This window comes from Oncorhynchus nerka, unplaced genomic scaffold (genome assembly GCF_034236695.1).
Source record: "Oncorhynchus nerka isolate Pitt River unplaced genomic scaffold, Oner_Uvic_2.0 unplaced_scaffold_1601, whole genome shotgun sequence".
Lineage (NCBI taxonomy): Eukaryota > Metazoa > Chordata > Actinopteri > Salmoniformes > Salmonidae > Oncorhynchus > Oncorhynchus nerka.
The window spans coordinates 3,211-21,065 of record NW_027039717.1 but is presented as its reverse complement, the minus strand read 5'-3'; the positions used below and the strand labels follow the sequence as shown (position 1 = coordinate 21,065).

Below are 17,855 nucleotides of genomic sequence, written 5' to 3'. Positions count from 1 at the left end.
CTTTGTTTATATATACTGTTAGTGAGCATTTCAGCCTTTGTCAAGATAATCCATCCACCTGACAGGTGTGGCATATCACGATGCTGATAAAACAGCATGGTCATTACACAGGTGCATCTTGTGCTGGGGGACAATAAAAGGCCACACAACACAATGTCACAGATGTCTCAAGTTCAGGGAATGTGCATTTCTCATGATGACTGCAGGAATGTCCACCAGAGCTGTTGCCAGAGAACTCTATATTTATATCTCTACCATAAGACACCTCTAATAATTAAGGGTTAGGGTTAGGGTTTGCTACTAACCCTAATAATAATAATTTTGCACGCCCACTTTTTCAGTTTTTGATTTGTTAAAAAAGTTTGAAATATCCAATAAATGTCGTTCCACTTCATGAATGTGTCCCACATGTTGTTGATTCTTCACAAAAAAATACAGTTTTATATCTTTATGTTTGAAGCCTGAAATGTGGCAAAAGGTCGCAAAGTTCAAGGGGGCCGAATACTTTCGCAAGGCACTGTATGTTCTGCTTTCGCCGAAAAGCGTTTTTGAAATCGGACACTGTGGTTGGATTAACGACAATTGTATCTTTAAAATGGTGTAAAATACTTGTATGTTTGAGGAATATTAATTATGGGATTTATGTTGTTTTGAATTTGGCGCCCTGCAGTTTCACTGGCAGTTGAAAGGTGGGACGCTCGCGTACCAAACGGTCCCAGAGAGGTTAACAGAAACCCAGCCTAAAATCCCCAAAGAGCAAGCAATGCAGATGTAGAAGCACAGTGGCCACAAAAAAACTCCCTAGAAAGCAGGAACCTAGGAAGAAACCGAGAGAGGAACCAGGCTCAGAGTGGTGACCAGACCACTCTTCTGGCCATACCGGGTGACAGGTAGCCTTGTGGTTAGAGCAACCGAAAGGTTGCAAGATCGAATCCCCGAGCTGACAAGGTAAAAATCTGTCGTTCTGCCCCTGAACAAGGCAGTTAACCCAATGTTCCTAGGCCATCATTGAAAATAAGAATTTGTTCTTAACTTAATCTCTTAACTGACTTGCCTATGTCCAAACGCTAGCAGGACACCTACAACAACATCCGGTGAAATTGCAGAGCGCGAAATTCAAAGTACAAAAATCGGAATATTAAACATTCATGAAAATAGAAGTGTCTTACATAATTTAAAAGCTTCTTGTTAATCCAACTGCGTTGTCAAATTTGAAAAAGGCTTTACGGAGAAAGTATACCATGCGATTATCTGAGGACAGCTCCCCACGTCAAAATACTTTTTCAACCAGCACAGGCGTCACAAAATCACAGACAGCAATTAAATAAATCACTTACCTTTGAAGATCTTCCTCTGATTGCAATCCCAAGGGTCCCAGCTACACAATGAATGGTTGTTTTGTTCGATAATATCCTTCATTATATCCCAAAAGTATCAGTTTAGATGGCGCGCTTGATTCAGTAGGTCACTCGTTCAACATGCACACAAACGAATCCTAAAGATTACTGGTAAAGATCGTTCAAAAAATTCAAACGAAGTTTCCAATTAATCCTCAGGTATTCTAATATGTAAATAAACAATAATATTTAAGACGGAGAATAGTGTGTTCAATAGCAAAGATAAATAACGAAGAGCGCACTCTCGTTGATGCGTGCAACATGACTACTTTTCTAATGGGGGACATCTTGGAAAAACTACAAATACTCATTTTTCAAAAAACAAGCATGAAACCCTTTCTAAAGACTGTTGACATCTAGTGGAAGCCAAAGGAACTGCAATCTGGGTCCTATCAATTTGAATATCCCATAGGCAAGCATTGAAAAATTCCGGATGGATTTTACTCAAGGTTTTCGCCTGTCATATCAGTTCTGTTATACCCACAGACATTATTTTTACAGTTTTAGAAACTTCAGAGTGTTTTCTATCCAATGCTATCAAGTATATGCATATCCTAGCTTCTGGGCAGTTTACTTTGGGCACGTCAGTCATCGGAAATTCCGGACAATAACCAGTATGCTAAGAAAGTTAAATAAAGGTTAAAAAATATATTATTTTTAAATACACTACGATTAGTGGTGAAATAAATGAATAAATTCTAAAGTTACAAATGTCCATGTTTTTGAAAGAATAGCACATTTTTTGTCCAATCAAAGTGATCAGAAATACAGTGTAGACATTGTTAATATTGTAAATGACTATTCTCTTCACAGAACAGCGCAAACAGTCTCTAACCAGAATAGTGTCTAGAAAGCAAGCATCCCGGAGTCGCCTCTTCACTGTTGACATTGAGACTGGTGTTTTGCGGGTACTATTTAATGAAGCTGCCAGTTGAGGACTTGTGAGACGTCTGTTTCTCAAACTAGACACTCTAAAATACTTGTCCTCTTGCCCAGTTGTGCACCGGGGCCTCCCACTCCTCTTTCTATTCTGGTGAGAGCCAGTTTGCACTGTTCTGTGAAGGGGGTAGTACACAGAACTGCACGAGATCTTCAGTTTCTTGGAAATTTCTCACATGGAATAGCCTTCATTTCTCAGAACAAGAATAGACTGACGACTTTCAGAAGAAAGGTCTTTGTTTCTGGCCATTTTGAGCCTGTAATCGAACCGACAAATGACCCAGATACTCAACTAGTCTAAAAAAGGACTGTTTTATAACATAATTGCAAAAGGTTTTGTAATGATCAATTAGCCCTTTAAAATGATAAACATGTATTAGCTAACACAACATGCCATTGGATCACAGGAGTGATGGTTGCTGATAATGGGCCTCTGTACACCTATGTACATATTCCATTTAAAAAAATAATCCTTTTCCAGCTACAAGTCATTTACAACATTAACAACGTCTCCACTGTATTAATGGTCAATTTGATGATATTTTAATGGACAAAAAAAAACATGCTTTTCTTTCAAAAACAAGGACATTTCTAAGTAACCCTAAATGTTTCAATGGTAGTGTATGTATTCATTTCAGTAGACTGTATGGGAATGGGAATAAAACTATTCTAAAACTGGGTAGGAGTCAAAAACTAATAAGAGGCAAAAGTGGTGAAAATGATGAGCTATACCATCCTCCACTCAACATCACAAGGGTGATAGTCATTACTTTAAACACAAATTCTACTAAGATATTTCACCCTGAAACTGTATCACTGTGTGTGAAATCATTTAGACACATAAGACTATAAGTTGGTAATATGTGCAGCATTGGCAGGATAGAATTAGAACACTGTGTCCCTTACAGGACATTCTGTCCCCACCCGGAGTGGAGAAACTGTTAGGCTTACAGAAAATCATGAAACATGTTGCAGAATATGATGAACAATGTAAGTGTACAGTGGAACAATACAGCCATCCAAAAGCGGGGTGGGGTTCTCGACTGATGTGTGTATAAAAGATGGGCTCTGAACTTGAGAGGGCAGAGCTCTCTGAATAAAGAACTGATCATTTGTATGCTGGGACTCTGTTTATTAAAACTTAGAGCCTTACAACCTCTAGGATACAGATGGAGTTATAAAATAGTTCAGTTAGAACATTGGGATAGAAATTCTCGTGACAAAGGGGATTAGTAACTACACAGACTCATTTCATAGAACTTCAAAACACTGGCAGTTTGTCTACTCCACTTCTTTAGTCTACACTCTGATCACTCCAGATAGCCCAGTGAATAAAACAAATGCTGGCAATACTGTTGTCATCCATACAAGTCTTAGCAGCATGAAATAACGTCTACAATGCATTCAAAAGGTATTCAGACCCCTTGGCTTTTTGTTTTTGTTACATTACAGTCTTATTCTAATTCTCATCAGTCGACACACAATACCCATAATGACAAGGGCAAAAACAGGTTTTTAGAAATAACATGAAATATTACATTTATGTAAGTATTCAGACCCTTTACACAATAGTTAGTTGAAGCACCTTTGGCATCGATTACAGCCTGTTGGGTATGAAGCTACAAGCTTGGCACAATTGTATTTGGGGAGTTTCTCCCATTCTTCTCTGCAGATCCTCTCAAGCTCATGGTCAGAGTCCTTTAGGTGCCTTTTGGCAAACTCCAAGTGGACTGTCATGTGCCTTTTACTGAGGAGTGACTTCCGTCTGGGCACTCTACCATAAAGACCTGATTAGTGGAGTCCTGCCGAGATGATTGTCCTTCTGGAAGATTCTCTCGTCTCCATAGAGGAACTCTGGAGCTCTGTCAGAGTGACCATCAGGGTTCTTGGCCACCTCCCTGACCAAGGCCCTTCTCCCCCGATTGCTCAGTTTGTCCGGGTGGCCCGCTCTAGGAAGAGTCTTGATGGTTCCAAACTTCTTCCATTGAAGAATGATGGAGGCCTCTGTGTTCTTGGGACCTTTAATGCTGCAGAAATGTTTTGGTACCTGTCTCCAGATCTGTGCCGACACAATCCTGTCAAGGAGCTAGACGGACAAATCCTTCCACCTCATGACTTGGTTTTAACTCTGACATGCAGGGTCAACTGTGGGACCTGACATAGACAGGTGTGTGCCTGTCCAAATCATGTCCAATCAATTGAATTTACCACAGGTGGACACCAAGTTGAAAAAACATCTCAAGGATCATCTCATAGCAAAAGGTCTGAAAACTTATGCAAATAAGCAATTATTATTATTTTTAATTGCATTTGCAAGACTTTCTAAAAACCTGTTTTGGCTTTGTCATTATGGGGTATTGTGATGTCATTATGGGATATTGTGTGTAGATTGACTAGGAAAAACATGTAATCAATTTTAGAAGAAGGCTGTAATGTACCAAAATGGGAGAAATGGGAAGGGGTCTGACAGTGCCCTCGGAAAGTATTCAGACCACTTGACTTTTTCCACATTGTTATGTTACAGCCTAATTCTATAATTAAATAAAAATATATCCTCAGCAATCTACACACAATACCCCATATTGACAAAGTGAAAACAGGATTAGACATTTTTGCAAATGTATAAAAATACATTTTTTTAAAACAAGAGACTCAAAATTGAGTTCAGATGCTTCCTGTTTCCAATGATCATCCTTGAGATGTTTCTACAACTTGATATATCCAAAATATTAAATATCCACTACTGTTCAAACATTTGGGGTCACTTAGAAATGTCCTTGTTTTGAAAGAAAACACATTGTTTGTCCATTAAAATAACATCAAATTGATCAGAAATACAGTGTAGACATTGTTATTGTTGTAAATGACTATTGTAGCTGGAAACGGCAGATATTTTATGGAATATCTACATAGGCGTACAGAGGCCCATTATCAGCAACCATCACTCCTGTGATCCAATGGCATGTTGTGTTAGCTAATCCAAGTTGATCATTTTAAAAGGCTAATTGATCATTAGAAAACCCTTTTGAGGGCCTCCCGGGTGGCGCAGTGGTTAAGGGCGCTGTACTGCAGCGCCAGCTGTGCCACCAGAGACTCTGTGTTAAGAAGCAGTGCGGCTTGGTTGGGTTGTGTATCGGAGGACGCATGACGTTCAACCTTCGTCTCTCCTGAGCCCAGGAGTTGTAGGGATGAGACAAGATAGAAGCTACTTAACAATTGGAATCCACGAAAAAGGGGTAAAAAAGAAAAGAAAACCCTTTTGAATTTATGTCGCTGAAAACTGTGTCGCTGAAAACTGTGGTTCTGACTAAAGAAGCAATAAAACTGGCCTTTACAACTCTGCCGAGAAGGCCAGCATCCCGGAGTCACTTCTTCACTGTTGACGTTGAGACTGGTGTTAAGTGACCCCAAACTTTTGAAATGAACTCAGGTGCATCCTGTTTCCATTGATCATCCTTGAGATGTTTCTACAAATTGATCTATTAAATATTAAATATATATGTATCAGATATAAATCATCAGGATGTGGTAGTCTACTGGTTATGTTCAACACTTCTCCAAACAGTGATTTTGACAGTGATGATGCCATGGCCTATTTTGAAATGAGGTATGCCTAATGCCTAACTTGGTGATTGAGGGTATTAAACATTTTCAACGTTCTTGAGACAATGTGTGGGCAAAGGCAGGCGTTACAAGTTTTTAAATGTTTTGCTTCGCTGTGAAGTCTTGAGTTGTTCAGGGATGTGTGATGTCAGAATTACAGAATTCAACCTAGCAATACACTGGTCATAACTTATGGAGGTCTAATATATGAAGATAATTTATAGATAGAACCAGCTCTTACCATGACTAACAATTGTCCCAATCTTCTCCTCCTCTTCTTCATCTTTAATGTTGACATTCAGCTCCAGTGTTGGACTGCAGTCTTCCAGCTTCACTGATGCCATCTCTGGATCCTGCAGTGCAAACTGGGCTCCACTGTCACAATCAGGACCCAGTGACTGTAGGTTTGGACTCAGTGTGGAAGGAGAGAAGCAGACTGGGTTTGTCCTCACTGTTGATGTTACCGGCCTCAGACTTAATCTGAGTCGGTCTGTAGTAATAAAGACAAGCGGACACAAAAGTTATTTTCTTGACAGTTCTGGCACTTTATTCTGTAAAAATATTTTCTATTTTTTCTTGTTCAATTATCTAATTTCAGTAGATCAGGTAGCTAATCCCTGACAAAACTTCATTCACATTAGACACAAAGTACACATTTTAAATTGCACAACATAAGTGCACTTAATCAATCGTAGATTTCCTAAATCCCACATAAATCCCTATTACCTTCTACCACACCCTCCCCTTCCCCAAAAACCCTCCCACACCCCCCAATAAACTTCATCAAGAGAACCCTTTCTGTGTTTGTAAACATTGAGGTTTATATCATGCTGAGACAACCCACCCCCAGGTTATCCAGCTTATCAAAAACCATACCGACAGTAACATCTGTTACCCCCAACAACTCTGCTGCAGTTTACAAGATAACTTTCAACCTGGTATTTCTGCTTTACACAATCCAAGTTGTTGATAAGCTTACCAATGAATGCTATGAAGTACATTTTATTTACAATTAAAGCATCCTTTGTCACAGCACATTTATGGGCACAAGATTTCTGAACAGACCACGAAACCATGTCAGGACTATTAGAAAGACCAGTTCTAACAGTAGGTCCTCTTACTACGGGACCAGCCATGGAAGCTCCATCAGTCTGACAGTAGGTCCTCTTACTACGGGACCAGCCATGGAAGCTCCATCAGTCTGACAGTAGGTCCTCTTACTACGGGACCAGCCATGGAAGCTCCATCAGTCTGACAGTCCTCTTAGGTCCTCTTGACTACCTCTTACTAGGACCAGCCATGGAAGCTCCATCAGTCTGACAGTCCTTACTCAGGACCAGCCATGGAAGCTCCATCAGTCTGACAGTAGGTCCTCTTACTACAGGACCAGCCATGGAAGCTCCATCAGTCTGACAGTAGGTCCTCTTACTACAGGACCAGCCATGGAAGCTCCATCAGTCTGACAGTAGGTCCTCTTACTACGGGACCAGCCATGGAAGCTCCATCAGTCTGACAGCCTCTGGACCAGCCATGATCCATCAGTCTGACAGTAGGTCCTCTTACTGGACCAGCCATGGAAGCTCCATCTGCTGACAGTGGCAACCACCAGCCATGGAAGCTCCATCAGTCTGACAGTAGGTCCTCTTACTACAGGACCAGCCATGGAAGCTCCATCAGTCCCAGACCTGCTGTTTTCAACTCTTACTAGAGACAGCAGGAGCACCTGGACCAGATGGAAGCTCCATCAGTCTGATCTTACTCCATGAAAAGCCAACTGGAAGCTCCACTCCTGAGGTCTGACAGTTGCAGGTCCTCTTACTCGACAACCACTGTGATTATTATTATTTGACCAGCTGCTGGTCATCTATGAACATTTGAACATCTTGGCATGGTTCTGTTATAATCTCCACCTGACAGCACAGGACCAGATGGAAGAGGACTGGTCCTCCCAGGACATGGAGCTCCATGTCTGTTCCTCTTACTACAGGACCAGCCATTCTTCCTAGGTTCTGGCCTTTCTAGGGAGTTTTTCCCAGCCATAGCCACTGTGCTTCTACACCTGCATTGCTTGCTGTTTGGGGTTTTAGGCTGCCATGTTTCTGGACAGCACTTTGTGACATCAGCTGATGTAAGAAGGGCTTTATAAATACATTTGATTGGTTGATTGATGAGGCTGGGTCAAAATCACTGACATTGAAGCTAAGGAATCCTATTCTGTACTTTTCCAGACAAAACCTTCTAACACCTCAACAGCACTGATAAGCTTTCACTTCTTTAACCCTCTTTCCTACTGATCAACCTTTAGGCTTCAACCACTCTGTCTCCCTTCACATGTTCTTTAACAATATCATCCATGGACATAGATATTGGGGAAGCTCCATCAGTCTGACCTCAGAGATTATTACTCCCTTCAATGTAGCATCAGCTCCAGGGTCATGGCTTCTGAGCTTTGTCCCATTATGATTTCCCATTTGAAGAATCTTCCCTTGCTGAACCTGACCAGCACAAGATATTAACAATCTACCACTTTCAATGTTTTATTTCACCTTTATTTAACCAGGTAGGCTAGTTCAGAACAAATTCTCATTTACACTGATGCACTGCATCCCAGTTTAACTTCACCTCTTTTTATGGCCTTGGTTCATCAGGGTGTAAATGAGGCCCTGTGGTCTTCAACTCTCTAGAACACCATCATCTGATGTTGAAAAGCCAACTGACATTTACTCCTGAGGTGCTGACCTGTTGCACCCTGACATTACCACCATTAAACCCTGCTACCATCTCCACCCAGAACAGCCAGAAGAGGACTGGCCACCCTCATAGCCTGGTTCCTCTAGTTTCTACCCAGGTTCTGGCTTTTCTTGGGAGTTTTTCCTAGCCACTGTTTCTACACATGATTGCTTGCTGTTTGGGGTTTTATTTGTGACATGTTCTTCATTTGACTTTTGATGATGGAAAAATAAGCTGAACACCACAATACCTTTAGGAACTGAGCAACTGTTCTAACTAGGCTGCATATCAGAACAGTACTGATCTATACATTGATCGCATTCCAGAGCTTCTAACACCTCAACAGCTGTTAGGCTGGGCAAGTTTAAACTCAACCACTCTCAATTTCCATCCATGGACAGATTGGGACCTGTTTCATTGTACATCAGCTATAAAGAATGTTTACATAAACTTGAATCAGTTCCTGTTCTGTCAAAGCACAAGATATTAACAATTTCCACTTTCATTTTTATGAGCCCACCTTCAACCAGGTAAAGTTTTTATTTTTTAGTTAACTTAGCTATGGCCTTGGTTTCAATGAGGCCCTATAAAAACACCATCCCAACTGACTCATCCCTACCTGATAATCAGATGAGATTTGTTCCAGACCACTAACTAGGCCCTCATTCTCGTGACCCCCATTGACATGCATCCAGCATTTAATCAAACCTCTTTTTCCATTTGGTTCATCAAACTCAATGAGGCCCTGGGTTTTAAACACCATCCCAAAACCTTAATTCATTAATCAAGTACAATGGTGGAGCTAAAACCCCGCATACACTTGGTCCTCCATGGAATGAGTTTGACAGGTGCTTCATCGCATTAATCGACTGCCATTACATGCAGTTGGCCTCTCTCTCCAAATGGTGAAGGATAACTTCAGTTAGCTTCTCTCTATTTTGACACTCCATCACACAGCCTCATGTCGCCATTTCACCACGAATAAACTCCTAGAAAAAAGACCCAAACCGTTCCCGCCATTTAACTTGCCTCGCGAGCTTTCATTAACGAAATAGTGCATGTAAACTCGCGAGAACAGGATGGTTCGGACGAGGCTATTTACCAGCTCATAAACAACATTTTACACAACACCAATAACATGTAAAAACGACCTCAAATAAGTGGAATCTTTATGAAATGACTTTCACGAAAGTATGTAAATACACTCAGATAAACCCAAAGTCTAGTTATGTGACTTGTAAAATATGTTTTAAACACGTTAAACACTCACTCGGTTTGACCCCAAAATAACACATACAAGTAAAACCATTACCAAACGTGATAATACCTTGACTGATTTGTTACCTATCGTATTATATATTCTCTCGACATTAGCAAGTTTAAACATGCTATTACATACCAACAATGATACATTTGAAACGGACACAACCACTATCGACCCAACAGCACAGTTCTGTCGTTTCGAACCGGAACTTCCTGTTCCCCACTACAACAGTGCATCAGCGTCATCTTCTTCTCTGGTATACTGACATTTACACAAATATAACGTGTCTGCCGCCACCTACTGTAAGGTTAGTAAACTGTAGAAGAAAATACATTTCCTTTGCGGAAAAGGGGAAGGGGAACAACGACATCAAAACAAAATACATAAATATATAAATAACAACATCCCACTCGTTCAGTCACAGTCCTAGTTTAAGTACTTTTGGGTGTCAGGGAAAATGTATGGAGTTTTGGGGTATCTGTACTTTACTTTTGATATTTTTGACAACTTCCACTTTTACTCCACTACATTCCTAAAGAAAATAAAGTACTTTTAACTCCATACATGTTCCCTGACACCCAAAAGGGGCGGCAGGGTAGCCTAGTGGTTAGAGCATTGGACTAGTAACCGAAAGGTTGCAAGTTCAAATCCCCTGAACAGGCAGTTAACCGACTGTTCCTAGGCCGTCGTTGAAAATAAGAGTAAAGAGAATAAGTACTTGTTAGATTTTGAATGATTAGCAGGACAGGACAATTGTTCAATTCGCGCATCTGATCTGTCGGACTCACTAAACAAATACTTTGTTAGTAAATTATGGATGTGATCTTAAAAAAACAATCTGGAGTGCCAGAGTGCGCTTGAGCGTTTGTAAATTCAGAGCATTGTCAGTTCGTTCAGAGCCATACTGGACGCTCTGGCGGAGGAGGAGGGTTGATTCAAGCGTTCTGACCTCTTCCAAGATAACTGGTTAGCATTGGCTTGCTTGCTAGCTACTTTCAGTTCAAATGAGAGAACTCTGACCATTTTACTCGCCTTAGCAGAGCTGGTTAGGCTGTGTTCATGTTATCCAGAGCATTGGTGACTTTAACTGTGCTACAGGCAACAATTTAATTACGCTTTTTTGCCGACGTTTACTGACACCGGCTGTATTCAAGGGACGTTGAGCGTTCGTTTTTCATCAATTATTCTTCCCTCTGGCACTCAGACCAGAGCGCTCTGAAATTGGAGTATATAGCCAGAGCGAATTTAGGAACGCAGGCTATGTCTGAGTGTTGGAGTGTGCCCCTGACTATCCGTACATTTAAACTACAAGAAAATCGTGCTGTCTATTTCGCTTAATATAATGAATTTGAAATTATTTATACTTTTACCGTTGATACTTAAGTATATTTTAGCAATTACATTTACATTTGATACTTATGTATATGTTAAACTAAATACTTTTAGACTTTTACTCAAGTAGTATTTTACTGGGTGGCTTTCACCTTTTCCTTGACTCAAGTATCTTTACTTTAACTCAAGTATGACAATTGGGTACTTTTTCCACCACTGGCTGCAATGTTTCCAATGTTAATTCCTGAACTCCCAAAAACCTTTCAGCCGCACATACAATTAATATTTACTATCGGTATCCTTCAACTGGTAAACGACATTATGAATCTCAACAGGCTGTGGGGGCATCCACTGCCAGAGCTTCCTCAGCACCAATCGCTCTTTAAACTATTTCCCGCGCCTCCCAGTAGGAGAACTACTGTACAGTTTCTTGATGTGGATGTTCCCTGAAAAATAAAAATTAATACATGACATTGGTCAGTTTCGGTGTTATGAAACTGATGGAGACTATTTGTAAAAAAATATATATATTTATTTAACTAGGCACAAAGCATATATAACAGGTTAGGATAATTAAAATGTCAGGTTAGGACAATTAAAGTGGATGTTAGGAGACTGATGTTAAGGTTAGGAAAAGGGTGAGGGTTAGGGATTTGTTTACCATGCAGGTTTGGATAACTAACGTGGCAGGTTATGATAATTAACGGTGGTTAGGAGACTGAGAATAAGGTTAGGAAAAGGGTTAAGGTTAGGCATAGCTACAATTCAACAGTTCTCAACAACTGTTGTTCCCAACGCAAAAGAAACGGCCACGGACCAATGGTGAGCATCAATTGGTGTAAACTTGATATCATGAAACACCCGATATTAGAGAACGCCCCTAATTGCGGTCTGCAATTACACCCTTCTCGGATCAAGGGGCAGGCTTCCAGTCTATAAGCATGCTTTCCACTGTGCTCAGAGGGCATTTGCGGTACTGCAGTTCAGCTGAAGCACGGCCCAATTCCCATTGACGGCCCCATAGCGAAGTCAATTTCTTTTTTAAACAAGACAAATTACTCATCAAATTTGGAAACAAAACATCCATTGAATTATTCAAGTAATTGCCTTAGTCATATTTTTTTCCCATCACTCACAGCAAAGGTTAACCATTTTAGATTCATGCTGTGAGGTGGGTGAGTTTATGCTACATGCAGATGCTGAAGGGAAAACACACCTCTTGACCTGCTGTGTATAATGTAGGTCAAGGTGCAGCCTCGTCTCATAGACTAGGTGTAACATAGTAAATATAAATCCGGGACTCTCAAAATAGTGTGATATGTTACATTATGGTTACATAAGACAGATGGTTACTTAATAAATGGAATTTGGTGGTGCTGTACTGTAACAGCGAGCTGAGCCATTTGAAAGTATTGACAACAGGGATATATTGTTGGTGACTGTGTGCTCCTTCATTAGTTTTGTGTTTTTTATTATTTTACTTCTGGTACCCTCCTGAGAGGCATGAGGCCTGTGTGGAGTTGCACTGTTAAAATCATCCCAGTGTGGAGATGAAACACCTGTGTGTTAGTTACAAAGCCACATGCTCTGTCCTCTCTGCTCTACCTAGGTGTTTTAATGTTGGTAATACAGAGATAATACTAATACAGAGATAACCACTGCTCTACCTAGGTGTTGTAATGTTGGTAATACTAATACAGAGATAATATTAAGAGATAACTACTACTCTACCTAGGTGATGATTTAATGTTGATAATACTAATACAAAGATAAGCATTGACATGCATTTTCCATTATGCCATTGTCTTTACCACTATAGATCTACACATTTGTAGTTTGAAGCCTATACAGGGCATTATGCAGTGGGGCAAAAAAGTATTTAGTCAGCCACTAATTGTGCAAGTTCTCCCACTTAAAAAGTGGGTGAGAGGCCTGTAATTTTCATCATAGGTACACTTCAACTATGACAGACAAAATGAGAAAAAAAAAAATCCAGAAAATCACATTGTAGGATTTTTAATGAATTTATTTGCAAATTATGGTGGAAAATAAGTATTTGGTCACCTACAAACAAACAAGATTTCTGGCTCTCTCAGACCTGTAACTTCTTCTTTAAGAGGCTCCTCTGTCCTCCACTCGTTACCTGTATTAATGGCACCTGTTTGAACTTGTTATCAGTCGTCCAGGTTAGGGAGGGCTTGGCCGGTAGGGATTTCCTTGTCTCATCACGCACCAGCGACTCCTATGGAGTCCAAGGTTGCCAGGTGCACGGTGTTTCCTCCGGCACATTGGTGAGGCTGGCTTCCAGGTTGGTTGGCGCTGTGTTAAGAAGCAGTGCGGCTTGGTTGGGTTGTGTATCGGAGGACGCATGACTTTTAACCTTCGTCTCTCCCGAGCCCGTACGGGAGTTGTAGCGATGAGACAAGATAGTAGCTACTAAACAATTGGATACCACGAAATTGGGGAGAAAAAGGGGCAGAAAAATATATATATAATTTTAAAAAAAATGTAAAAATAGTTGAAAGTACGATGTTGACATGATCAGTCCAATCAAAGCAACTGTAGATATCACATGATGTTATGTTATTTTATTTGTGGACAATGACCTTGAGCCTTCTTGGATGGGCACTTCTAATGTAACTCTATGGCAGCACCCAAGGGGCTTGAATTTTCAAGTTCTACCCTTAGACTTGGCAGTGAAGTCTTGTCCCCATGAATGACAGGACACTGAGCCAATCACGGCGCAAATGTCCGTATTTTCTGCGGGATTGCCCCACCTCCACAGAAAGCACTGAGCTGGCTGAAACACCTTCATTTTGGAGCTGCCTTACTCAAGAAAACAAAAAAAGAGACCATGTCTGTATGTGGCTTTAATAACAACAGCAGAGTCCCGGCCCATCTGCCCGAAAACGTCTGAAATCCTACATCTTTAAAGAGTAACCCCCCCCCAACCCCCAAAAATACAAGTAATATTAATGATGTGACACTTGTCCTACTTACACTGACTAATTGAGGAGAAATGTGTTTACTGTGATATGTGGTTGTCTCACTGTTAGTGGAATTCTAAATTCCTCTGTATTATTTCCCAATCAGAATTAAGTACTCCGTCAATGCATTTTATGGGATCGAACATTCATATTATTATTATAGGAATGGACAGAGCCCCAGTCTTAAACTCAGGTAACAGCGTTTATTTCAAGAGAGTACTGAAAAAATACAAAGAACCTTACATTTTAAAGAGACAACATAAAATGACATCAGCTTCATCTGTCACACCCTGGAAGAACGATCCACACCATAGAACCATGTCTTCAGGTCTGGATATCTTCTTCTAATAAAACAAACATTCCAATCCGTCTAAAAGACATCTTCTCCTCCACTAATGGAACATCAAAGACCATTCTTATCTGTCAGAAAAGATATATGCCCTCCTTCTCCCTTTCCCGAAGAACAGACAACATTTGTTTTACTTATATTTTCAGTAACAGCTTAACCAAGAACCCATAAGAACATTTCATACCATAACATAATAGTATTAAAATAAATGGTTCTTAAATAAATGTATACAACCATAATTAATCATTTCAACTATAATTTCTCCAACACTCACATGGCTATCTAAAGATGAATACTTTTCAACCATAAGAACCATTCATACTGTCAGATCTAATATGAAGAACTGAATACAACCATAAGAACCATTCATACTGTCAGATCTAATATGAAGAACTGAATACAACCATAAGAACCATTCATACTGTCAGATCTAATATGAAGAACTGAATACTAAATAGAAGAAGAGATTGACCAGTACATATTCATGTAACTTTATTTTTCATTGGCAGATCAATAAGGGTTTTCAATAGAGTTTTCCAAACACATTCATGATCAGTAACTAAAATAACTCATCTAGTTTGAAAGACAATTCATAAACACATGGATTAATTTCATAAACTGTGTATCATTAAATAAAGTTGTAAAATAATCCCCCCAAACTAGTGGTGAAAAGTGATCATCACACCATCTCTATCTGATACATGTTAGGGGCGGAAGGTAGACTTGTGGTTAGAGCATTGGGCCAGTAACCAAAAGGTCCCCGAGCTGACAAGGTAAAACTCTGTTGTTCTGCCAAGGCAGTTAACCCACTGTTCCTAGGCCATCATTGTAAATAAGAATTTGTTCTTAACAGACTTGCCTAGTTAAATAAAGTTTCAAAAAATGTTTTTTTTAAAGAAGTGTCTACTAGCTCATTCCCACAGAATACTGCAGAGGGACAACTTGGTCTCAGAGCAAAACGTATTATGTATTACAAAAACATCCGTGCCACTCCATTTAGTATGTTAGGTTACATTACAATACCAATATAAACTGAACTAAAATATAAACTAAACATGTAAAGTGTTGGTTTCATGAGCTGAAATAAAACATTCCAGCAATGTTCCATGTGCAGAAAAAGCTAATTTCTCTCAAATGTTGTGACCAACTTTGTTTACATCCCTGTTCGTGAGCATTTCAGCCTTTGTCAAGATAATCCATCCACCTGACAGGTGTGGCATATCAAGATGCTGATAAAACAGCATTATCATTACACAAGTGCACCTTGTGCTGGGGGACAATAAAAGGCCACACAACACAATGTCACATATATCTCAAATTCAGGGAATGTGCAATTGTCATGATGACTGCAGGAGAGAATTCAATATGTATCTCTCTACCATAAGCCACCTCTAACGTCCTTTTAGAGAATTTGGCAGTACATCCAACCGGCCTCACAACTGCAGATCACATGTAACCACGGCAGCCCAGGACCTCTTCACCTGCAGGATTGTCTGGGAGGGGGCTGAGTAGTATTTCTGTCTGTAATCAAGACCTTTTGTGGGGAAAAACTCATGCCGATTGAATGGGCCTGGCTCCCAAGTGGGCCTATGCACTCCCAACTCCCACCCATGGCGGAGCCCCTGCCCAGTCATGTGAAATCCATAGATTATGGCCTCTTATTTAAAATGACTGATTTCCTTATACAAACTATAAATCTTTGAAATTGTTGTGTTTAAATTGTTCAGTATAATACGACTTCTAGGATGAATCGTATGTTCCGAATTACAATTCTTACGTTATTTTACGCATTGCTATTCATACAATATGTTACGAACTTGTAATATGTATGATATGCGAACATACTAAGTAATAGCTAAAAAGTAGTAAGTAGTTGCAAAGTTGCATGCTAAGCTAACATGCTAAGTAATAGCTAAAAAAGTAGTAGCAAAGTTGCTGATTAGCTAAAATGCTACAGTCCTCCTTGATGAGATTCTAAACACAGCAGCCTTTGGCTAGAAGTTTGAGTTACACGCCCACCCTTCCACAGAGCAGGAGTAAGACTTCTCTCCTGTGTGACTACATTGGTGTGTTAAGTTGCTATGGTGAGAGAAACTCACGCAAAAGTCAGAGCAGACGTAAGCAGGCTTCTCTCATGCGTGTGTTCTCTGATGAACTATTAGCTCGTTGCTGTTTTGAAGCATTTTACACAAACAGAGCAGGAGTATGGCTTCTCTCCTTCATGTATATGTTGGTGTGCGTTTAAGGTATCCAGTCAAGAGAAACTAACCCCACAGTCAGAACAGGAGTAAGGCTTTTCTCCTGTACGTGTTCTCCGATGAACTTTTAGCTTAGTTGATGTTGTGAAGCATTTACACAGTCAGAGCAGTAATAAGGCTTCTCTCCTGTGGCTGTTCTCTGATGAACTGTTAGCACAGTTGACGTTTTAAAACGTTTTCCACAGTCAGAGCAGGAATAAGGCTTCGCTCCTGTGTGTATACGTTGGTGTGATTTTAAGGTGCCCAGCTGAGAGAAACTCGCCCCACAGTCAGAGCAGAAGAAAGGCTTCTCCCCTGTATGTATACGTTCATGTGATTTTAAGTTGGAAAGATGCGAGAAACTAGTTCCACAGTCAGAGCAGACGTAAGGCTTCTCTCCTGTGTGTGTTCTCTGGTGAACTTTTAGCTCATTTGATGTTTTAAAACATTTTCCACAGTCAGAGCAGGAATAAGGCTTCGCTCCTGTGTGTATACGTTGGTGTGATTTTAAGGTGCCCAGTGAAGAGAAACTCGCCCCACAGTCAGAGCAGGAGTAAGGCTTCACTCCTGTATGTATACGTTCATGTGATTTTAAGTTGGAAAGTTGCGAGAAACTAGTTCCACAGTCAGAGCAGACGTAAGGCTTCGCTCCTGTGTGTATACGTTGGTGTGTTTTCCACAGTCAGAGCAGACGTAAGGCTTCGCTCCTGTGTGTATACGTTGGTGTGTTTTTAAGGTGCCCAGCTGAGAGAAACTCGCCCCACAGTCAGAGCAGGAGTATGGCTTCTCTCCGGTGTGTGTTCTCTGATGAAGTTTTAGATCAGTTGATGTTGTGAAGCATTTTCCACAGTCTGAGCAGGAGTAAGGCTTCTCTCCTGTGTGTATTTTTAGGTGTATTTTTAGCTTTGATATAAATGGGAAAATCTCTTCACAATGTGGGCAGTGATGAGACCTCTTAGCTCTCTGATCTTCCTGCTGTTGCTCTCTGGATGTGGAGAATGTCTCAACATGATATCC

The 17,855-nt window shown here is 40.4% G+C and overlaps 1 protein-coding gene and 1 long non-coding RNA gene across 2 annotated transcripts in view; both read right to left on the bottom strand.

Annotated features, from left to right (window-relative positions):
* Positions 1-10,174, bottom strand: part of LOC135568436 (zinc finger protein 585A-like) — a 39,305-nt gene extending 29,131 nt beyond the window's left edge. Inside the window, exons 1-2 of the mRNA XM_065015219.1 lie at positions 10,069-10,174; positions 6,181-6,429 (exon numbers count right to left, since the gene is read on the bottom strand). Coding sequence (XP_064871291.1) covers positions 6,181-6,283 — 103 coding nt within the window. The 5' untranslated portion in view covers positions 6,284-6,429; positions 10,069-10,174. The remainder of the gene's footprint in view (positions 1-6,180; positions 6,430-10,068) is intronic.
* A 4,902-nt stretch (positions 10,175-15,076) lies between these two features.
* Positions 15,077-16,784, bottom strand: LOC135568437 (uncharacterized). Its single transcript, XR_010462618.1, has 2 exons — positions 16,697-16,784; positions 15,077-16,651 (listed from the first exon to the last, which is right to left on the bottom strand). It is a non-coding gene; the product is annotated as an uncharacterized LOC135568437 (long non-coding RNA).
* Positions 16,785-17,855: the final 1,071 nt, after the last annotated feature.